Source organism: Grammomys surdaster, unplaced genomic scaffold (assembly GCF_004785775.1).
Source record: "Grammomys surdaster isolate TR1022 unplaced genomic scaffold, NIH_TR_1.0 373, whole genome shotgun sequence".
In the NCBI taxonomy this organism is placed as follows: Eukaryota; Metazoa; Chordata; class Mammalia; order Rodentia; family Muridae; genus Grammomys; species Grammomys surdaster.
Window position 1 is genome coordinate 1,735,899 of NW_021604792.1, and position 24,223 is coordinate 1,760,121.

General features: G+C 40.1%; 1 protein-coding gene across 1 annotated transcript in view; it reads left to right on the forward strand.

Annotated features, from left to right (window-relative positions):
* Nucleotides 1-24,223, forward strand: part of Plcz1 (phospholipase C zeta 1) — a 53,704-nt gene that overhangs the window by 25,234 nt on the left and 4,247 nt on the right. Inside the window, exons 6-11 of the mRNA XM_028781066.1 lie at nucleotides 2,182-2,326; nucleotides 4,703-4,852; nucleotides 7,840-8,079; nucleotides 10,909-11,065; nucleotides 14,489-14,605; nucleotides 16,298-16,470. Coding sequence (XP_028636899.1) covers nucleotides 2,182-2,326; nucleotides 4,703-4,852; nucleotides 7,840-8,079; nucleotides 10,909-11,065; nucleotides 14,489-14,605; nucleotides 16,298-16,470 — 982 coding nt within the window. The remainder of the gene's footprint in view (nucleotides 1-2,181; nucleotides 2,327-4,702; nucleotides 4,853-7,839; nucleotides 8,080-10,908; nucleotides 11,066-14,488; nucleotides 14,606-16,297; nucleotides 16,471-24,223) is intronic.

The window sequence follows — 24,223 nt, forward strand, 5'->3', positions numbered from 1 at the left end:
CTTTTTCCTAATTATAATGACTACATCAGACAGCTTTTATGAGAGTGTAGCTTCTTGGTCTTGTGGAAGTCAGGGCACAATGAACACTGTGTCAGAGGTACTGGCCTTTGTGTTAGCATGTTAGCCCACAGTCAGGAAATGGACACAGGAAAGCAAAAGGAGAAAGATGTGTTTAATTCAAAGCAACTGTGTATACATGTGAAATACAAAGCATCTTATTTCTATTATGCACATTTGGATAACTCATTGGACTTCCTGTTTGTAATCCCAAGGATTGAGCTAAGGCTTTGTTCATCAAAGCACCCTGCCCCTGAGCTGTATCCTGATCCCAGTAAAACAATGTTTATAATTAAATCAAGAAAATGTAGTAAACTCTGATAAAAACCAAACTTATTTCACACTGACATGAAATGACTGCCCAAAGATGTCCCCAAAGATCATAGCAACAGCTCTGTTTGTGCGCATTCACCGTTATCAAGTCATTAAAAAAACAAATGCAATCTACTCTGGTGGCCACCGTTTAAATAAAGGAATATGTTTATTACAATGTCAGTCTCTCTTTGAGTAAGAACATTGAAAATCCATTTAAACCCAGTGGGTACAACTGACTTTGAAACCCAAGATACAATTTATGTGTAGATCAAGAAACCGATTTATTTGATAGATGGAAAAATCAAATCAGTTTTAGACCTGAGCAGAAGTGGGAATATATTTTCCTCAGTTTGGAGAGAGCTGTGAAATTGGTCCATTCTGAAACAGTCACTCAACATCTTCTCAAAAGAGATTGTGCGTCAAAGCAACGTAGATGAGGAGGTATGCAGGCTTCCTGGTGTGTACAGCTGCAGGCTTCCTGGTGTGTATAGCTACAGGCTTCCTGGTGTGTATAGCTGCAGGCTTCCTGGTGTGTACAACTGCAGGCTTCCTGGTGTGTACAGCTGCAGGCTTTCTGGTGTGTATAGCTGCAGGCTTCCTGGTGTGTACAGCTGCAGGCTTCCTGGTGTGTACAGCTGCAGGCTTCCTGGTGTGTACAGCTGTAGGCTTCCTGGTGTGTATAGCTGCAGGGTGTGTATAGCTGGTCTAGGATTTGAGCTGTCCTTGGATGAGGTGCTGAGACGGGCAAGCAGGGCTGCGGAGCTCACTCGTTCTCTTGCTGCGGCTATGTTTTTTCTTCTCCCATCCTGCCTCTTACCATGTTTTTCACCCCCTCAAAACTCGGTGTGATGAAAAGATTAAGATACAACTGTTGTGGTAATTATTTAAAACTGGCCTCTGGTTCATCCAACTATCTAAGCTGCAGCAGCTCTGCCTAGCCCAGCTACCATGTTTCTCAGCATGAGGCCACATGTGCTCTGCAGCTAGAACCAGCCAGCCAGAAACACCAGCCCTGCCACCCATGAGATGCCAGAGTGAGAGATGGCTCTGCCAATCTTTCACACTGTCTCCTCAAGGCTGGGCATTGCCCAGACCATTCTGCCATCCATGTGGGCCCAGTAAGAGAATGAGACTCTAATTCTTATAGATTAATCAAAGGCTTTATATGTTTGATAATGATTAATAACAAGATGCCCATACAAAGAAAGTTGCATCCCAATTAGCTAATCTAATTATAAGTTTATCAGTTATTCCTCATGAGTGCTCTCCATACCTGTGTGGTTCTCCATCTTCCTACATCTCTGCCCTCTCTAGCTGCTCCTCTTCCTTTTTTTCTCTTCCTCTCCCAACTCCTCCTCTTCCTCTCCTTACTCCTCCCACCTTAGCTCCTCCTACATACAGCTTTGCTAAAGTATATTTTTAATTTCCAGAAAGCTTTATTTGTTATCCTATTACAACTATAACAAAGTCAATAGTGGTAGCAATCACCATTAACAGTAGTGTCTGGACTGGAGGCAGAGGCTTCCAAGCTATAACTAGAGGCAGCCATCTCCCCCGACCCCAGTACAGGCAAGCTTTGTGACAAGAGCAACAAAGGGTAAAATGGCATGACTAGGGAGGAACAGAGACCATTTGTATGACAGACATGAGAGTGTTTCTATTTCACAAGGTTGCAAGTTTCTAGGATTCAAACCTTTTCTCTATTACAAATTGGCGTATCCATTTATTTTTAAAGCCTGAACGTTTTGCTCGTATTCTACCCAGGGTTCATGGACTAGGTATGACACGATTTTGCCTAACTTTTTCTAGTGCCCTCGTGAAAGGCTGCCGCTGTCTGGAAATTGACTGCTGGGATGGAACACAAAATGAACCCATTGTGTACCACGGTTACACATTCACCAGCAAGCTTCTCTTCAAAACCGTTATCCAAACAATAAACAAGTACGCCTTCGTGGTATGTGCATGTCTCTGACGCAGGCATTAAAAGTGGTCACTGCTCCAAAATACTATACAGCATGGCCTTCCTTTAAATCTGTTATATTTTAAATTGTGAGCTATGATAGGTATCTAAATCCATCTGGTATTTAGTAGCTAAAGGAAGTTTATTAAAGTGAAAGGTAGTGAGAGTTCATGGGACTTCTTGTTTAATCTTGTGTGTGGGCATGCCGTATTATGCTAAAAATGTATTTATTTCTCTTATGTGTTACGAACCCAAAGCTTGGCATACTGATCTCGAAAATATGAGCATTTTACAAATATTTTACTTTTAAGGCAAAAATACAATAAACTGTGTCAATAATCCAGCACGTCTGTTGCTGACATTATTTATTGCTGCAACACTGATTAGGATTTAAATTGACTAATCCATTACTTACAGATGCTAATATCTACATTTTAGTGGAACTAAGTGCACTTGACAAGTCTGATCTGATTTGGGCTGATTTTTAGTAATTTCTTGTGAAAATTTTAAAGGAATTTTGTGTATTACTTGGCTCTATTTTTCTAAGCTTGCTAATTGCTTCAGATAGTCTGTTTTGAAAATTTATCATAGCCAATTTCTTTCAAATTATAACTAAAATTTCCTCAGTAATTACATAAAATCTACATAAAAAGGAAACCTATAGGTTCAATAAACTCACTGTTCCCTCTGACTACATTACCTAATCTGTAAAATATTAACCAGAAATCAGGGCTTTATACTTATTCCTCATCCATCATGTACACCAGAATGACTTTGTAGCCCGCTGCATCATGCCCACTTGCAAAGATTTTCAGAACAAAAGCTAGACTCTACCGTTGACTCACAGGACCTCATGTGACTGGTTTTTCTGTGACCTCTGACCTGTTCACTGGGGGTTTCATTTTGCTTTTCAGGTAGATCTAAAGTCTTCTTCACTCAATGGTCCATTTGCCTCAAATATTCTTCCTAATACGTTTGATTGACATCCATTGCTTAACTTAGGATAACTAGATACTACACAGCATTAGGCACACTCTTAAAATTCAGTCCTCACAAGGATGTAAAAGTCTAAATTTTCTAAGACTCTCAACACCAGGGAGGAGCAACTGGACAAGAATAACTGGCTGGTGAGATAGTTTAGTGTACAAACGTGTTGGCCACCAAGCCTGACAAATTGAGTTAGATCCCCAACCCACATGCTGAAGGAGAAAGCCGACTCTTGAAGTTGTCCTCTGACCGCCAAACACGTACCACGGCAAGAGAATGCACAAGCATGTGTGTGCACACACACTCGATATGTATCAAAAGTAAAAACAGATCAGGAAAGGACATTGAAATTATGAAGGGAGAAATAAAAGTTTCTTTGTTTTCCGCTGACATGATAATACATGTAAAGCTCACAAAAATCCCCAAACATTCTACAAACAGCTACTAGAACTAGCAAACAGAGTCAGTAAACTTATAGGATACAAGAATCTGAGTAAAAATTAGTAATGTTTTTAATAAAAAAATGACCTAACAAAGTGAAATTTCAAAGGAAATCCTATCTATGGCAAATAGAATATAATACTTGGGTGGTGTGTGTATGTGTGTTTATGTATGTATGTATGTATGTATGTATGTATGTATGTATGTGTATGAATATAAACCAAGCACAGTGGTGCACATGTATCAAAGGGTTGTAATGAGACCATTATTTTGTAATTAATAATACTTCCTGAACCTTTGTGGAACTTTCAACACCCAAAGTCTTCAAGGCAAGTTTTCTTCCCATAAAAATAGATTACAGCAGTTTTTAGGGGGTGTATACAGCTTCCCAGATTGTTTGGGAGGTGCAGGGTTTAGCACTGAATGTTGAACCCAGCATCTTCTGCATGCTTGACAAGTATGCTACCAATGAGCAACACCTTCAGCTCTGTTTTTACTTTTTATTAAGACAAGGTCTCACTTAGCTGCCCAGGCTTGCCTTAGACTCTTTAGCACAGGCTACCCTTGAATGTGGGATTTTCTTCCCTCAGCCTCATGAGTTGTTGGGTCTACAGGCCTAAGCCTCCAGGCCTGGCCTTCAATTTCTTGCTAATGCATATATGTCATTTCTTTCTATGGATCTTATATAAATTATTGAAATATTCCATACTGATGGTGTTTCAGGCTTTGGTCATACTTTTAAGACAAAGGAGAATTGCCCTCCTTCCACAGGTTTTTAGTCCTTACTCTGTCAGATGCTAAGGCGATTTCCAGTTTAAAGCATGCATATTTTGAAATAAAAAAAAAGTTGGAGATGAATTTTGAGATAAATGTTTAGACAGAATTGCGTTAGGAGAATTTAGAAGTTTTGATGAATAACCATAGGAATGGTTTCTATTCTAGACATCTGATTACCCAGTGGTGCTGTCCTTAGAGAATCACTGCTCCCCTAGTCAGCAGGAAGTGATGGCCGAAATTCTGCAGAATATCTTGGGAGATTTCCTGCTCTCGGACATGCTTGACGAGTTTCCAGATAGTCTACCATCTCCAGAGGTAACGCTTGGCCTGAGAAACTTAGTGAAGGGCAAAGTAAGAAAAAAACAAAGAACAGACTGTGGTCACCTTTGCACCTAGGTTTGAGACCAGCACGGAGCTTGGTTTTGATTATTTCATAGAGAAGCTGGTTTTGGTATGTGCTGCCGGAGGAATGTTCTGTTATGTTGGTGAGGAAAGAGACATTCATAAAATCTAGTGATTTTTTTTTTAATTGCAACTTGACAGAATCCAGAGTTACCTAGGATGGCAGGACTCTGGGTGTTCCTGTGGGGCAATTGCCTTGCTTGGGTTAACGAATGTGGGAAGGCTCACCTTAACTGTGAATGGAGCATGGGCTGCTGATAGACAAGGCAAGCAGAGAGCACCAGTGTGCATGAGGTCACTGCTTTCTGCTCCTGATGGTGGACGCTGCCTGATCAGCTCCAGAGCTCCTGCTGCTATGACCTTCCCTCTGTGATGGACTGTAACATGGTCCTGTGGGCTGAGATAAATCCTTTCTCCTTTAAGTGACGTTTGTAAAGGTATTTTAGAACAGCAACAGGGAAAGGGCAAATAGAGATAGATATAAAATCCACTGTTTGATTATATTCTTCATCACTTCAAGGAAGGCATTTTAACATAAAAATTCAGGAATTTGAATTATTTTATAAGCTAAAGGGTAAGAAACAGGTGAGATGATCAGGTTGTAAACAGAATCCATACTCAAAATATCAGCAAACTGGTAGTAAGTTTCCTCCCTTGTAAGTTAGCCCCTAGGACTCTTTTCTATCCCTGTCCTCTTCCTCCTGCTCCAGAGAACAGCTCATTTGGTCACCACAAGTCTTCCTATTGATTGATTCCAGTGGGTCTATCTCAGAATAAGTGTTACCTGTTTCCCCGGCAACACATAGGACCCACTATCTCTTTGTCTTTTTTTTTTCCTTTCCTTAGAATGCTCGCATCTATTTTGATATTACTTTAGATTTGGATGCACTGTGATCCTCTCTCTCAAATTCAAAGCTGTTACCACTTCTCTTAGTTTTCTTTAGCTGATACACAACTACCAACACCATCAAATAAGGGAGCCTTCTTCTCCCCAAGTAATATTTTCTAATCGTCAATCCTTGAGTTTTGGTGTATCTACAGTTTTGGTAAGGTAGCATTATTTTGTGATATTTTAATATTTTCCCTTATGTCATTTGGATGAATGAAGATTTTTTTGTTAAAAAAATGACTGTGCTCATATGATAGAACTGAGACAGACAGCAAAAATTACTTGATGAGTGGAAAAATCATGACTCCTCCACTTCTGAAGGACGTTCAAAGACTAAGTATGTTCAGTTGTGGCAGAACTGTAAGAATTGTTGCAAAATGCTGGATACAAATCACCAGAGATGCAGCTCAGAGCTATGATCCAACTCTGGAAAACTTTAAACAATTCTCTCTGAATACTGTCTTCTATTTGCATGAGTTTTTTTTCCTTTTCTTTTTCCACCTTAATTTTTTTCTTTTGCGTTCCACTTCATAGCTTGCCACTGACATTTTGTCTTCCACAGTACAGTAAGGATGTGCTCTCAGAGGACTCAATGAGTAATTAAGGATAAAGTCCCCCCTTTCATGCTGTGTTCAGGAGAGAGAGAGAGAGAGAGAGAGAGAGAGAGAGAGAGAGAGAGAGAGAGAGAGAGAGAGAGAGAGAGAGAGAGAGAGGGAGAGAGAGAGAGAGAGAGAGAGAGAGAGAGAGAGAGAGAGAGAGAGAGAGAGAGAGAGAGAATGAGAATTACTTGGGAACTTGCCACCTTAGCCTTATCCCAGCCCAACAATATAAGATTTAAAAAGCTCTTATTAAAACCTTAACCCCAAACCCATAGATCTCAACAAACTTCTATAGGATTAGGAAACCAAGTCTGAAGCTGTGGAGATTCAAGCTAGATTTTGCCCTTTCACAATGAAATAAGTTTTTATGCCCTTACCCATCACCAAAAAGCATGAAAAACCCACAGCAGAGATAAAACTAGGAATGCAATTAGCTTTGCATCCTAACGCTGGATTCAGGTGTCCACTAGAGAACTGGAAAGGGCAAATTCAATGCGACGAGAAATGACCAAATCCTGTTAATGGACGCGTGAGTCATGAAAGATCATTTAAGACTTTGATTTCTTAATTGTGAAGTACACCGTCCCCCCCCCAAATGTGTCCCTTAGAAAGCACCATTCCTGGTGCCCTTGGCATGTGGACACAGAATGCATTTTTGTAAACTACATATTATAGAGTAATGTAAGGGCCATCATAAAAGAAGAATCAAGATGTGGGGCTGTTGGGAGAAAGGGAGACTATTGTCTCCCTAGGGGAAACTTCAGAACATGTATTTCAGTATTGTATGTAGCATACGTAGTAGGCACTCAAATATATTAATGAATTTTTCAGAAGGGTGGTGATAGTTGAGAAATGTATCAGAAGGGTTTGAATGCAGAGTGAATGACCATCCCTGCCGGTGGTAAAGTTTGTCATATCAGTGGTTTGATGGGCTGCAGATACCAAGTAGGTTACAACTGAAGAGGCTTTATAAGTTTGGAATGCAATCCATATTAGACGTCAGACAGGCTGATAGACATCTTCATATACCTGATCCCACTGGTCGTTTTAATATTGGATGAGAGTATCGTTTCTAATGCCAGTTGTAACTGTTTAACTTCAGAAGTGTGACAAACACTTCAATTCACTTTCTGACCTATCTCAAATTTAGCAACTTGTGAAACATGAAAAAAGATTACTTAGAGTTAAGCCTCCATCATAATAGGCTTCTTTTAGAGTGAATTGTGGTCACTTGTTTTTAATGAGCGTGAATAATGTTCCAAAGCATGAAGTCCTGCCATACCTTGCTGCTGTAGGTGAATTCCCAGAATCAGCTTCACTTCCTCTTTATTGTACGTATGTTGGGGTATTTCTCAAGTTCACAGTGATGACTTGCCTACACATCTGTCTCATTTCCAACCGTTTCTTTATAGGCACTAAAGTTCAAAATACTAGTGAAAAATAAGAAAGTAGGAACCTTAGCCAAAACCCGGGAGAGGATGGGGTCTGACAAAAGTGGCCAAGTGGTAGAATGGGAAGAAGAAATCTATGAAGATGGTGACGAAGACACAGGAAAGGAGCCAGAAACATGGGATGTCTTCCTGTCACGGGTCAAGGAGGAGAAGGAGGCAGACCCCTCAACACTGAGCGGAATAGCAGATGCCAAGAAAAAGGTGAGAACAGGTTTCCTGAGAAAAGTGATCAAAGTATTCTCATGCTCGTGGTGAAGAGTTGAAATAATTTTACATAAGGGGTCAGCTTCCTCTTCGTGAAAACCTGAGTCTAATTTAAAATCTTACTTGGAAAAAAGTCGACAGAGGACAGTAACGTTTGAAATCTGTCTCTTTTTGTGGTAGCCTTTTCTCAGATACTTTCACTGCAGGAGTCATTAACTGCGAGCTCTTGGGTGTAGTAGGCTTTTTACAGAGTAGAAGTAGTGCAGAGGTAAATGAGAGTTTCTCTGCCTTGTAATAGAGACAGAAGCAACAGAATCAATGTTAACTCTACACAGTGTTAAATGGATTCATATGCACCTATGACGTTATGTGCTACTATCCAGTTTTTTTTTTTTTTGACAGAGGTGGGAACTTATTTTCTCCTCAAATGAATAGTTCGCTGAAAGGAATCTTAACTGAGGGGATGGCTTGATGTAGTGTTTCCAACCAGGCAGATAGAACTTTGTGCATCTTCGGTCCTACTTTCTCTGTATTTGGGGAAGATTATTGCAAAAACAAAGTTCTCAAGCCTTACAGGATCAAACAGAGTGCAAGCCTATCTAAGTGAGAGATGTTTTGTTTTGTCTCTCTGCCATGATCTTCCTGTTTGTATCAACAGCTGATGCTGGGGTGCTCAGTGTGATTGTGGAGACTGTTTAGCGTGATTTGTGTTTCAACACATAAAAGCCATACTCATCTAGGAATTTGTGCCCTTTTCTAGATTTTTCTTTTGAATATGTTTTCAAAGTATCTCCCAATAACCCTTTGTACCTCATCAGAATCATCTGAAACATCGTCTTCATCTCTAGCTTTACTTTTTTTGTGATATCTTCTCTTTTTTGATTAGTTTGAGTAGAGGTTTGTTAATCTTGTTTATTTTTTTCCCAAAGGACTAACTTTCTTTTTATGGGTTCAATGTGTTGATTTTTAGTTACCACTTTTTCAAATTCTGTCTTACCTTTCAAATCAACTTAGTTATCATTCTTCTTAGTTGTAGGTCTTTTATAAACCTATCTATTTTTTATCTTTTAAAATCTTTACTTTTTTGTAATTTCATACATGTACACAATGTGTTTAGATCATATCCACTCCATGTTTCCCTCCAGCTCCTTTCATTGCCTCTACATCCACTCCTCCCGCTTAATGAATTCTTCTCCTCCCCCTCCTCTTTCCTTCCTCTTCTTCCCCCTCTTCTTTCCTCCCTTCTTTCCTTTTTTCTCCTTTTCCTTCTCTTCTTACTCTCCTTCCTTTTTCCTTCCTTCCTTCCTTCCTTCCTCCCTCCCTTCCTCCCTCCTTCCCTCCCTCCCTCCCTCCTTCCTTCCTTCCTTCCTTCCTTCCTCCCTCCCTCCTCCCCTCCTCCCTCCTTCCTTCCTTCCTTCCTTCCTTCCTTCCTTCCTCCTTCCTTCCTTTCTTCCTCTTCCTTCTCTTCCTCTTTCTTTTAGTCCAATTACTATCACCTGTATATTTATGTCTATGCTCACAGGTATAGGACAAACTATTATGAGCCACACTACTAAAGAAAACTGACTTTCTTTCCTCCAGTGACCCTCCACTGCTATTAGACCCTCATGAGCCCCCCTCATACTCTTTGGTAGAATTCTGGCTGTCTTGATCTTGGCAATCTGCAGAGTACAGTAGCTATGTTCTGTTTAGAAAACACTGTTTCTCAACAATCTTCGCTGACCTCTGACTCCTGTCATCCTCTCCTGTTGTGTTCCCTGAGCCTTGCAAGGGTATATGATATAGATGTCCTATCTTGCTTTGATCTTTATTATTTCTTGACACCTACTATCTTTGAGTTGGATATCATTATACTAAGCGAGACCATCTGGACACAGAAAGGAAAATACTGCACATTCCTTCTGATACTGGAAGTGATGTTTGTATTTATGTACACGTACATATAGACACTATTAGGACGAGGACAACTAGAGGGAATGACAATCTGTAAAGGACTGAGATGGGATAAGAGAAGCTAGGGGAATCCATGTGGTATGAAAATGGAGGCGGGGAAGAACTGGAATCAGCCAGTGGGATCGAGGGAGAGGGTGGTAGGAGAAATTAATGGGTCAAAGGAAAGTGCAGAGCGTCAACTACTCACGTGCAGTGTAAGCATGAGCAAGGGATGTTTTTCACAAACCTGAGATGTGGCTGAGGGAAATACAGTAGAGGAGCAAGTGTCTACTATACAATAGAGATTATCCCAAAATGTCAGAACAAACTGGAAATATGCCCACAGTTACACTTCTTAAATTTGTAAAATGTATGAGAATAAGCTAAGATCTTTGGAGGCCAAGAAAACACTAAAAATTACTATTTTCAAATCTTAACACATAAACTAGATTTTAAGGCCAGTTTAGCGCTTACGATCAATAAATACTGTGGCCATAAAAATGATCTCATTGACTTAGTCCAAAGTGATTTGGGGGAGATAACCTTAAGAAAAACTGAAGTGATTGGTTCAAAAGCATTTATTCTTTTATTATAAAAGACTCTGTTTACTGCTTTGTTTGTTCTTTGACTATTGATGTTTATTGTCTTGCTTGTTCCTTGACTATTTGCATCTATGGTATCGCTAGTTTCTCAACCTAGAACTGACCTTAATACTTGCATGAAATTAAAATGGAGGGATGGGATGGGAGCTTATGGGGGGTTGGAAATAGGGAAAGGGGGTAACATCTGAAATGTAAATACATAAAATATCCAATAAAAATTCAAGAATAAAAAAAAATGAAAGAAAAATTTCAAAACTGTGAAATGTGAAAGCACTAACTCTTTTGTTTTTAGATCCGGAAGCTGAGAATAGCTCTGGCATTGTCTGACCTTGTCATTTACACTAAAGCAGAGAAGCTCCGCAGCTTCCAGTATTCAAGAGTCTATCAGCAGTTTAATGAGATCAATTCTATTGGAGAGTCCCGAGCTCGAAAACTTTCAAAATTGAGAGGTAAATGCTTGCAACTCCAAAGGATGGAGTATTTAAATCAGTTCTATTCACTGCTAAGGGGTTAACATGGGTTGGGGGTATTTATGAATATATATTCTTATTAAATTTCAGTTCACTTAATATAATTTAGAGTTGCATTTATATTCTTAATAGCTATCTAAAAATTCTTAGTATCTACAGTCTGAAATCCATAAAACAATATATTTTTAAATTGTATTAAGTTTTATGTAAAAAAAAAACCCTTTCCTACTAAGTCTTATTAAGGTAAAATTATGTAGACTAGACTGGCCTTGAACTTATATAGCACTGAGATTAAAGGTGTGTGCCACCATCCTTGTTTAATTGCCTTAAAGAAGGTCATGGCATTTTGATAGAGTGTGAGGTATGAACCCTTTTGTGGGCAACCTGTGGTGGACACATACTACAGTGATGAGTCACAGGGCCTAGTGGCAGGCTGAGCCTGCTGCAAGACACTTGGATTTTCCAGGAAGAAAGTGTCAGCAGAAACAGTGTACAATCTCACTGTGGCCTAGGCTACTGTGTGCTTTGGAAAGGTGTCTTTCACAACAGTCTATGGAACACAGTGGAATGAATACAATAGAGTAGAATGGAAGACTGTATTGTGGGCAACAAGAAGGAATACTTTATGAAATCTTGGGGGGGGGGGGATTAAGAGAGAGAGAGAGAGAGAGAGAGAGAGAGAGAGAGAGAGGGAGGGAGGAGGGGAAAGTGGAGACTAGTATGTGTATGTGTATGTGTATGTATGGATTTGTGATCATGCAGGATGCACATGAAGATATCAGGCCCTATTCTGTCACTCTCTGCTGTATTTCCTGGATACTGGAGTTAGACAGCAAGCCTCACCGATCCACATCCCTCCCTGCCCTGTGACAGTTTTGAGGTTATAGGTTCATGTAGACATGCTGGGTGTGATAGTTTGTATATGCTTGGCCCAGGGAGTGGCACTATTAGGAGGTATGGCCCTGTTAGAGTAGGCATATCACTGTGGGCATGGGCTTAAGATCTCATCCTAGCTGTCTGGAAGTCAGTCTTCCACTAGCAGCCTTCAGATGTAGAACTCTCAGCTCTGCCTGCACCATGCCTGTCTGGATGATGCTGTGCTCCCACCTTGATGACAATGGACTGAACCTCTGAACTTGTAAGCCAGCCCAAATTAAAAGTTGTCCTCTAGAAGACTTGCCTTGGTCATGGTGTCTGTTCACAGCAGTAAAACCCTGACTGAGACACTGGGTTTTTATGAGTCTTGGGGATCTAAGCTAGGTCTGTGTGCTTGTTCATGAGAACTCTTACCTACTGAGTCATCTCTCCACCTTGGGTTGTGTCCATTTCTTACTGCACAGTACAGTCAAGAGAGATTGAATGACCTGCTCTACTAAGCTGGCATCTGACATCTCGGAGTGTCAGGTAGCTAGGTAGCTTTTTAGATTTATAAGTACAGGAGCACTGTGCATAGATGGAGTAGTCACCCCTCTCTCACTCCTACTATATTAAACACACACAAAGAGTTTTTAAAAGTGATTAGGAAAGCTGAGCCTAGACACTGTGCACAGCACCACTGTGTCTTAAAGAGGGCAGACTGTTTCTCTTGTACCAGAAGTCACGGATAGTAAATAATTAATGATAGTAACAATGATTTAAATGCACAGACACCGAGAATTACTATACTTATTGTCATAAACATCCCCAAAATAGAATCTTGGAATGTCACCAAAATGGAATGATTCGTACTTTATCCCAGTTGCGTGTAAAACAAGTGGTAGCCAGTAAAAGGGAATAAATAATACAAGTCCATTTGAAAATTAGCATATAAATAGAAAGAAATGGAAGGACACACACCATCCAGTTATTGGTAACTCTTAATTGAGTGCCGAGATCACGTGTAGTCTTATTTTCTCATTTTTTAATTTGAGTTCCACATGTTTCTAGAAAGAACGTGAAGGAAATTTGTAATAAATTGTGTGTAATTCCTGGTGCTAAGCTTCAGAAGCAACATTTTTAGCTACTGTTCTCATGGCAGCGACCAAATGTCCAATAGGTAGCAGCTTCAGGAAGGAAGCCACAGTGGCTTCCAGTCTGAGGGGACACAGTCCTCCTGGCTGGCTAAGCACGGTGGCTGCAGCTCCATTGTAGTGGGAGCAGGAGACAGTGTTTGCTCACATCTCTGTAGATGAGGAAGGAAGAGATACAGAAGCTTGTGATCAATTGCTTTTCTCATTTCCCTCTTTTACTAACAATACAAGGACCTATCCCAATGGGACGATGCCACCCACACTGAGGGGGCCTTTCTCAGTTAATTCTCCATAGAAATACCCTCATGGACACACATGTAGGTGTGCCTCACTGATGCTGGATGTTTCTTAACCCAATCAGGTTGATGAATTTACTATCATAGAAACCTTAGTGATAACTCATGTATCACTATGTAGATGGTGAGCCCTCGGTCCCAAGTGTGTATGTTGTACTTATGGGTAGACTTCAGTGCAGTGCAGAAGGGAAGTGGGATTTCAAAACAATCTTTGGCTTTTAAATTAGCAATGTTTTTTTTTTTAAGTGTTTAGGACAAGGAGGAAAGGATTCTGTCCCATTAGCAAGTACTATGAGCTTTACATAGCCATCACTTTTCTGCAGGTTGGTTGTCATACTGTCAGGAATGGTTGTGGCAATGGGATCTGTTCAGTGAAAGGAGAAAATTCTTGAAAAAAAGCAGGATATCTGTGCTCAAAAAAAAAAAAATCTAAAGGGATGTCAGAGAAAGGGTGAAGGATGCAAATTAGTTTTAAATTCCAAGTCACTTAGAATATAGGCAGACAGAAATGCACAGAGGACATACAGATTGCATAGGCGTGCTTACACACATGTTGTAAACAGATGAATGGCTCAGCAAAAGGGATATTAGTAATAATCCTGCTGGGAAGTAGTGAAATTGGCAATAAAGACTTGAAAGCAGAGATTGGAAGCACCTGAGGGAAAGATACAGGGCCAGAGGGTTGGGAGCTAAGCCAGATAACTCAAGGGTTCGTTTAAATCTGTGAAATGATAGCTAAATCAATTTAACTAGAAATGTGTAGCTTCTTATGACTTTCATCTTAGCGTGAAAATTAGGGTTAAAAAGTGATAAATATGTTACCTAAACACATTTTATTTTGGAATAGTGTGTGATCTTGTATGAATTTGGAATTAATTTGGAGGTATGATAGTGAAATAGTTTAAGTAAATAATCAACCAATTATGAATTATTATATAAGCATAAATGCATGGATTCTCTTTTATTTTGTGATTGATAAATATTTTTGTCAAGGTCATGTACAGAATTATTTCACACATGTGAATAATATACAAAAATAGCTTGTTTCACTGACTACAAATGCTTCAAACATTTTTATTACGTTTTTCTCCTTGTAGTTCACGAGTTTATTTTCCACACTGCGGCATTCATCACCAGAGTGTACCCCAAATTGATGAGAGCCGACTCTTCTAATTTTAACCCTCAAGAGTTTTGGAATGTAGGCTGTCAGATGGGTATGTTATACAGGGTAATGACCTATCTGCAAACGTAAGTTGAAATAAATTCTTTGTGTGACTTAGTGGAAATTTCCGGAAAAGTTTTGGTCCTGGAAGTAGGATCAGGCACTCATGATAAATCACTAGTGTCTAGAGCAAAATTTTTGCCCAAATATCTGGAGAGGGCAGATATAGGTGAAGGTTGGAAGGCTTAGATTAATTCATAAGGACTGGATATTGGATTATGTGTGTTTGAGGGAGAGGTATACCAGATGGATAGGAGGGGATTGAAGATCAAGTTCCTCACTGGAGTTAGGCCCAAGTCTCCTTCAAGCCAAGTGACCTTCTTCATTTGTAACTTACATCAGCTTTGACATCCACAAATTCAGAAGGTGAGTAGGATTACAGGGCTGGTTATTTCTCCATGCCAGATTCTCCTTGATGCTAACCATAGAGTAGGTATGACATCAGTATGAACCACCCAGGGTCAGGGGCTCATTCTTCATCACCTGGACTGTGGAGAGGCTTACATGTAGGCCTGAGGAGATGGGGAGTAGGATCAGGTGGGATATTGAGGGCTTGAGGGAGGACTTATAGCAGGACCACTTTCCAGGTACTTTATAGATCAGTTTCTCACCTTCTCAGAGAATATATCCACCTCTTGGACCTGGATATTTGTGATATAGTTGGTGCCTCCTCTCTCTCTCTCTCTCTCTCTCTCTCTCTCTCTCTCTCTCTCTCTCTCTCTCTCTCTCACACACACACACACACACACACACACACCCCTCTCTCTCTGCATATATATATATATATGCAATCTCAGTAGTGACCATTTAATCTAAGGCCCCACACAAGTTAAACCAACACTCTACTCCTGATTTAGAGCCCCGCCCTATTTTCTTTATATTTATATTCCTTGAATATTATCTGACATGTGGACTGCTTTTCTGTAATCCATACTGAATGATACTTTCATTTCTTTATTTCAAGTTGTAGAGTAGATGAATACCATGGAGCATACCTGTAATTTCAGCTAGGCAAAGGGACACAAGGCCTTCAGGAGTTCAAGATCTTCTTCCCCTATATGGAGAGTTTAAGGCTTCCATCTGGGCTATATGATACCTTGTCTTGAAAACAAACCCACCAACCAACAACTATATAATAATTTAATTTTCAAGTTAAATGTTACCGTTCACAGACATACAGTAACACGAGTGTTTCTATTGCTGTGAAAAGATACGATAACCCCTACAACTCTTACATAAGAAAGCATTAAATAGGGGATGGTTACAGTTCAGAGGTTTAGTCCGTTATCATCATCGTGGGGAGCATGGCAGCATCCAGGCAAATATGGTCAGAAGTAGTTGAGATTTCTACATTTGGATACTCAGACATTAGGAAGAAAGAGTGTCGCTGCGCCTGGCCTTTAGTATTTGAAACCTGAATGCCCACCCCAACTAGTGACACGGGTCTTCCAACAAGACCATGCCTCCTAACAATGCCCCTCCCTGTGGGCCTATGGTGACCATTTTTATTCAAACCACCATGACAAGATGGCAACAGCATGTTTAAAAAACCATGAATTATTAGGTAAATGATCCATATTCTTAGGAAATATGAAGATAGCCAGTATTTAAGAACTTTGACACACCACTGAACTTAACTATGCTGCCTGTTTCCTAACATTGTCAACATACTTCTTTATCACAGTGGCCTTGAATTTTCAAACCCCTGGACTGCCTATGGATTTGCAAAATGGGAAATTTTTGGATAATGGAGGCACTGGATATGTTTTGAAACCAGACTTCCTTAGAGATGCAACCCGGGGCTTTAACCCAATTGAACCAGAAAGTGATGGCCATCCATTTACCCTCACAATCCGAGTAAGATTGATAGCTTATTTTGTTTGCTGGCTTTTAAGTAAACTAGAGAGTGTACATTAATATTTCAATTCTACGGATCCGCTCTGATGCCCTTTAAATTCCTGTTAATCTTTCTAGACACAATTAATAGGGGCCGTTTTAGCATCTTCTTCTGTGTCTGAAAAATTTTCTTTGTGCGCATTTTCACATCAATGATTTTCTGCCAGTGAATGGAAATATTGAGGCTAAAACCTTTTCCTCAGAGAGATCTATTTATATCATTCTGTTGTATTTCACCATTTAGCATTGTGATGGAGTGGTTTGAGGTCAGTCTGCTTGATGACCTTGAGGACATGACACTCTCTGTCCCTTACCTTTAAAGAATTTCAGCATCAAATTCAAGGAGCTATTTCTTTCTCGTTAATCTCTTACTTTTGGAGTGCTGTGTTCTCTCCCTGTTATGTCTCTGAACTCTGATTGCAAATAAAGGTATGGGTTTGCTTTCTGCTGTATCCATTAGCCATGTCTATTAATGTGTTATAAGCTTAGAATGTTCTCATTTTTCCCCCTGAAGTTTATGAGGAGTTTTAACATTTCTTCCCTACAATGAGTCAAAATAGATATTTAATTTTAAAAATTGACTGATTGATTTGTTTATTTTTGTGTGTGTGTGTCTGTGTGTGTGTGCAGATACCTGTGGTATCCAGAAAAGGGCATCTGATCCCCCTGGAGCTGGAGGAACAGATTGTGTGCTACCCATTGTGGGATAGCAGTGCATGTTCTTTGCTGCTGAGCCATCTTTTCAGATCCCCGTGTTTGGTTTTTATTTCCACTTTAGTATAGATGTGCATTTGTCTGCTGCACGTTTAGCCTCTGATTGCCGATCACCCCATGTGGCTCTCTCTTAATTTCTATCTTCACCCCCTCACTCCTCCCACTTCTCCCCCCCTCGTTCGTTCTTTCATCTCTTGCTTTATTGCTTCCTGTACTAGTTCATTATAGCAAAGGCAGGCCTCTCCATTAGCACAGACTTTTCTTCTTTCTCTGTGACCTCAATGCAATGTTTATTTACTTTTTAAAATGTCACTGAACCTTTCAAAGAGGTCTGGTTGCATTTTTTGTTTTCTCCACTTAATTACAAGCCACTGCCTCAGGCTGTCCCTCCACCTATAGAGACTGCGATTGGAGGATTTGTTTGCTAGTGAACTGCATAGGCCTGGCCTCTTTGGTTGCCTCCTTCTGTTCAACTAGTTGCTCCTACAACCCTCTGCACCATCTCAGATGTTCTTTTGGGATTTGGGACAGTGATCTTGCTGTTTCTAGTCACATGTTCCATGCTGCTACCTAGCGGAGGTCTGGGACTCTGTCAGCTGTTGAGTGGGCCTCTTGATCTTCACTTTTGGCTGTGATGCTTGAAACTCAGTTCCCGGAATATGCTTCACGTACAATTTCTGTCTCATATCTGTCCACTGTTGTCATAACACTTTTGGGCCTGGGAGCCCATCCCATTCTTACGTACTTTAGGGCCTAGCCATTTAATACCAGTAAAGAATGAAAGAAAGAATTTATGAGCTGTTTCCTATAAAATTTTTTGGCATGTGCATTTTAATTAATTAATTAATTAATTAATTAACAATACAGCCATTGTCCCCCTCCCATAATTCCTCAACCCCATTCCTCCTGTCCCTTGTCCCTGGGAGGATGCTTCCCACAACCAGGCAAATTTAAAAGAACAATTGAGAAAGATGGACAGGGAAGAAAAGCTTTGGATTTGGCAGGCATGTGTGTTGGTGAGGTACGCAGTCGGCTTTGCTCCTGCTCGTAGGGTGCTGTGACACTATAATCCAGTCAGAGTAGCTAGTTAGAAATCACCTACAATGGGGGCTACCGATATTGATTAGCTGACACTTTTTGGCATGTGGAGAAGTATCATTGACCACGGAGCTTCTTTAACAAGGGGATTGTCACGTTGGTCTCCTTCCTGCATCTTTCAAATCGGTGATTCTGTGAGGAAAGGTGGATTAGCCACTCCTAAGAGCCTTTATAACACACTCAAGTCTCCTCTTATTCTGGATTTATTATCTGTCTGCCATGGAAATCTGTTTCACTTTCATTGATGGATTCCTCTTTCTGTAACTACTCCTAAAATATTTATCTTGCATAAAGCTTTTACCTAACCTTTGTTCCACACTAATGATTCTTCTCACACTCTCATATGCAAAGGCTCATGATTTTAACCGCCAGTAAGGCTCAGATCTTTAACCTGACTTCATTTGTTTTTTAGAACCTGAGGTATCTTTTAAACAGTCTACCAAACATCCATGCTTATTAAATCACTATCCTGTCAAACTTAAAAAATTTAAAACCTAGCATCCCTTCCTAGTCAATCTACCTTTAACTATTTTATTGACATGTCAATGAATGGCATTATTCATCTGACCAGCTCAGACCAGAAATCATGGCAGTGTTGTTCCACATCTCCTTCACTTCCAGTATCATCCACTTATAAATCCTATCCAGTCCACCTCAGGTCTTCATGAATCCGTCCCTTGGTCTAGCCACCTTTGCTGCTGCCCTCTTTAAAGAGTTCACTATCATCAGCTTTCTTCTTTTGACTTCTTAAACACGTGCAATCAGCTCATACTGACGGTTTTTTTATTTATTATTTTTTAATCTTTTTTTTTTACAGTCCAATCTTTATTTCCCTCTCGGTCCTCCCTCTGACAGTTCCTTATCCCATACCTCCTCCCTCCCTGTTTCCAAGAAGATATCCCCCTCACCCCCACACCTACTCCACCAGACCTCCCCATTCCTTAGGACCTCAAGTCTCTCTAGCACTAGGTGCTTCTTCTCTGACTGAGTCCAGACACGGCAGTCCTCTCTTGTATATGTGTCTGGGGCCTTCTAACAGCTTGTGTATGCTGCTGGTTGGTGGCTCAGTGTCTAAGAGATCTCAGGAGTCCAGGCTAGTTGAGACTGATGGCCTTCTTATAGGGCCTCCCTCCTCCTCAGCTTCTTCCAGCTTTCCCCTAATTCAACCACAGGGGTTCCCAACTTCTGTCCATTGGTTGGGTATAAATATCTGCATCTGACTCTTTCAGCTGCTTGTTGGGCTTTCGGAGGGCAGTCAGGCTAGGCTCCTGTTTGTAAGCACAGCATAGTATCAATAATAGTGTCAGGCCTGTGAGGCCTTCCCTTGAGCTGGATCTCAATTTGGGCCTGTCACTGGACTTCCTTTCCCTCAGGTTCTTCTTTGTTTTTTTTTTTTGTCTCTGCAGTTCTTTCAGTCAGGAACAATTCTGGGTCAGAATTGTTGACTGTGGGATGGCAACCCCATCCCTCCACTTGAGGTCAGCAAAAATGTCTTTCTGCTGGAGGTGAACTCTACAAGTTCCCTCTCCTCACTGTTGGGCATTTCATCTAAAGTCCCTCCCTTTGATTCCTGAGAGACTCTCACCTCCCAGGTCTTTTGTACATTCAAGAGGGTCTCTCCACCTACGACTTCCTGAGGTTGTCTGTTTCCATTCTTTCTGTTGGCCCTCAGGGTTTTAGTCCTGTTACCCCCAATACCTGATCATGTTTCTTCTTCCCCTCATTCCTTTCCAACCTAGGTCCCTTCCCCCCAACTCCCTGTGATTGCTTTCTTCTCCCTCCCAAGTGGGATTGAGGCATCTTCACTTGGGCCCTTCTACTTGTTAACCTTCTTGAGTTCTGTGGATTATATTCTGGGTATTCTGTACTTTTTTTGACTAATAACCATTTATCCACTTATTAATGAATACATACCATGCATGTCCTTTTGAGTCTGAATTTGTCAACTTGATCTAGTCTGGAATCACCTGAGAAGAGAGTCTCAGTGAGAGATTGTTTGGATTAACTTGGTCTGTGAGCATGACTTTGCATTATTTTTAAAATTTTATTTTGGTATCTTATGTGAATGGGTGTTTTGCCTCTGTACATGTCTATGTATCTTATGCATGCTTGGTGCCTATGGAAGCCAGAAGAGAGTGTTGGATTCTTTGGAGCTGGAGGTTGTAAATTGCCAAGAGAGTACTGAGAATCAAACTCTGTTTCTCTGGAAGAGTATCAAGCGCTCTTCCACTGACCCATCTCTCCAGTCCCAAGTAAGATATATTCTTACTGGGTTAAATCATCTGTGAAGACCTGGCCTTAAAGTGGGTGGCATCATTCCCTAGGCTTGGGTTGTATAAGAGGAGAAGGTAAGAGGAGCAGCAGCTTGCATGCATTGATTCTCTGTTTGCTCCCAACTGTGGATATGACTACTTGTTAGAGCTTCTTGCCTTTACTTCCCCACAATGATGGACGGTAAGCTGAACAATCATTTCTCCTTTAAAATTACCTTCTGTAACAGAAACGAAGCGAAAACAGCCTGCCACAGTCTTTAGACCTTCTTCCTTCAATTGAACAGAGAGATTTTATTATAATGATGATTTCATTGGTACTTAACAATTATTTCTGTTTACCAGTTACTTTCCCAGTCAAGGCTTAGCTTTTTAGCCTTTTTCTCTGTATCAGTGCCTCACTGCATCTAGCCTTAACTTATTCTTGAAGTATTCTCTCTCTCTCTCTCTCTCTCTCTCTCTCTCTCTCTCTCTCTCTCGCTCTCTCTCTCTCCTTCCCTTCCTCCCTCCCTTCTTCCCTCCCTCCCTTCCTCCTCCCCCCGTCTCTCCTTTCTCTGTCTCTCTCTGTTACGTTTCTCTCCATCCACCCATCCTTTAGACAAGGTTTTACTGTATAACTATAGCTGGCTTGAATCTTGCTATCTAGCCAGCAGACTGGCCTTGAGCTCAGAGATCTGCCTGCTGCTGCCTCCTGCATGCTGGGATTAAATTTAGATGCTGTGACTTGCCTGAATCATGACTTACAAATCTTTACATTTTTGGAGGCGTTTCTTCTTGGTTGTTCTCTCTTTTTACAGTTTCCTTCCATCACAGTCTACGCAAGCACATTATAGAACAAAGCATTATAATCGCTTTCTTGGCCTTGCTCCCCAGCTATCTGAGGATTCTTTAAGGATAAGAGCTGGGCTCTGTTCAAGCCTTCTTGACAGGGTCTGACAGGAAACACATGCTTCATATGTGGAAGTTGATTGAATGAGTGACATCTGTTGCCTGCTGAGAATAGTAGGGGGAGCATCCGTGCTGTCTGAGTGGAAATGAATTTTCAGAGTAGTTTGTGCACACAGATGCTTATGAATGTTCTGGGCTCCTACTCTAGGCTTATACTTTGAGGTGTTAAGTGGCTTGGACTCAAACTCAGGTTACTGAGTCTCCTTGGAAGCAGCCATCACAGCTATACTAGTGAGTCCCCTCTTGTGGTTATTCTAGAGAGCTTTGCAGTTGACTACTTTCATCTCACAGGTTCTGGGAGCACAACTTGGAAACCCGAAGACGTGGGTCTACTGTCAGTTTCCTTGAGTCCTTGGTGAAGACAATCGACATTTCCAGTTTACTCTGTTACCTTTGAACTTCAAATTTTGGTCTAACCCATTTGTCTTTTCCTCTCCTTTGCTTTGCTTTCCCTTCTTTTCCTTTTCTTTGGTATACAAAGTTGAACTGATCCCATTCTGGACACACCCTTTCCCCACAGAGCTGATAATCAGCTGGCAAGCACTCATATCTTGGAATAGTGTAGTAAATATCTACAAGCAATCTTTTTTCTAAACATGCAGATATGTAACTGCGCTGGATGATGTCTGCCTCTTGAATACAGGTCATTAAATATTTTTAATTACCTTAGAGTATAGGGATGCCATAATGTGTGGATTTAGGACAGAAGCTACACATCAGGTTTTCTTCTTTTTCCTCCTGTTCTCTATTCTGTGCCTCTCTTTTTCTCTTTCTTTTTATAAGCCATTATTTATATGAAACATATAATCATATTCAGTGATTGAAAATGTGGTTCAATTTTTATAACTGCATCTTTAGGTATATGACTTTATTGTTTGAGAACTTTTACACACAATATTGTATAATTCTCCCTGTTTAGTTCCACAACACATTTTTTGATTGACTGGTGGGTTTTGTGATGTTTAATTGTTTTTAAAATTTGTTTGTTTTTTAGTTTACAGATACTAATTCTCGGTCAGATATAATTCTGATGAAGATTTTTGCCTCATTCTTGTTGACTGTCTCTTCAGTTTAATGATGATGCACTTTGCTGTGTGGGAGCCTTTTGGTTTTACAAGTTCTCCCTTGTCAGTTGTTTGTCCTTATATCTATGTTTCCAGAATTCTATTTACACAGCCTTTTGTGTGTGTGTGTGTGTGTGTGTGTGTGTGTGCCTGTAGGTTGGAGCATGTCACCAACTTTTTTCTCTAACAGATTCAGGTCAGACAGGATCTTAATTAATCTGATCTTAATCTGAAAGCATGCAAGATATTATTTTAATTTTTTCATATTTGTTGAGACCTAAGTTCTAATATATGATCATTTGGAGACAATTCTATGGGCTAGTGAGAATGTGTATTCTTTAGTGTTTGTGTACAATAATCGGTAGTGGTGTTCATTCCATTTGATCTACGATATCCAGAGCTTTTCTGTTCAGGCTTTGCCACAATAACCTGCCTATTAGTGAAAATTGGAATTAAATCTACCCATACACAGCATGTTGGGTTAATCTGTGTTTTAAAATGTAGTACTATGTTTTCAATGAGGTTGGGTCAACCTGTGTTTGGAATATATGTGTTTAGATTTGTACTGCTTTCTTGGTGGGTTGGTCCTTTTGTGAATATGAAGTGACCTTCTTTGTAATCTCAGGTTAACTGGTTTTTATTTGAGATTTATTGTCATGTGTTGGAATATCTACAGCTATACCTGCCTATTTCCTAGTTCTGTTGGTTTGGCATACCCCTTTCCTTTCTTTTTATTAAAAGATGTTTACTGTTTTTGATAAAGTGAATTTATTGGAGGCAGGAAAAAAATGGGTCCCATTTTCTCATTCATTCTGCTAGAATGTGTCTTCCAGTGTCAGGAACTATATTATTGAAAGATCTGTATCAATTTACGTCATTTTGTTGATTTTGCAGTGTTTTCTTGGGCTTCTTTTGATTAACTCTCATGGCTCTACTTACTTATTCGCTGTCACCTCTTGGTTTGCTTATGATTCTCTTCAGAATTAAGTATTCCTTCTTGTAGCCTCTGTAGAGCTGACTTAGCGATCATAAATTCATTTAGTCTATTTTTATCAGGGAAAGTTTTTTAATTTTTTTCTTCACTTTAATGGATAGTTTGTAGGGTGTAATAGTCTGGGTTGACAGTTGTGATCTTTCAGAAATTGGAATACATTTTCCCAAGCCCTTCTGGCTGTCAAATGTTCTGTTGAAAAATCATTTTTTTTTATTCTGATGGCACTGGCTTTACAAGTGACTTTATCTTTCTCTCTTACAGGTTTTAATGCCTTTTTCTTTATTTTCTGTTTAAAATTTTTAACTATAGTATATCACGGGGAGATAATGACGACAATGACAATGACGACCACGGCGATGATTTTATCTTGTTCATTTGGTGTTGTGGATACCTGGATGGGCATCTCTTTCTTTAGAGTTGTGCAATCTTCTATGATTTTATTATTCTTGGTGATTTTTCTATGGTTTTCTTCTTCCTTTGGGCCGATATTCAAAATTTATATCTTTTCATGGTATTCTGTCCCATAACTCTCATGTTTTGTTCACATATGTATTTTACATTTTCATTGACCATTGCTGAGTGACAGATTTCTTCTGCTTTTTCTTCCAGCCCTGACTCATTGGTTT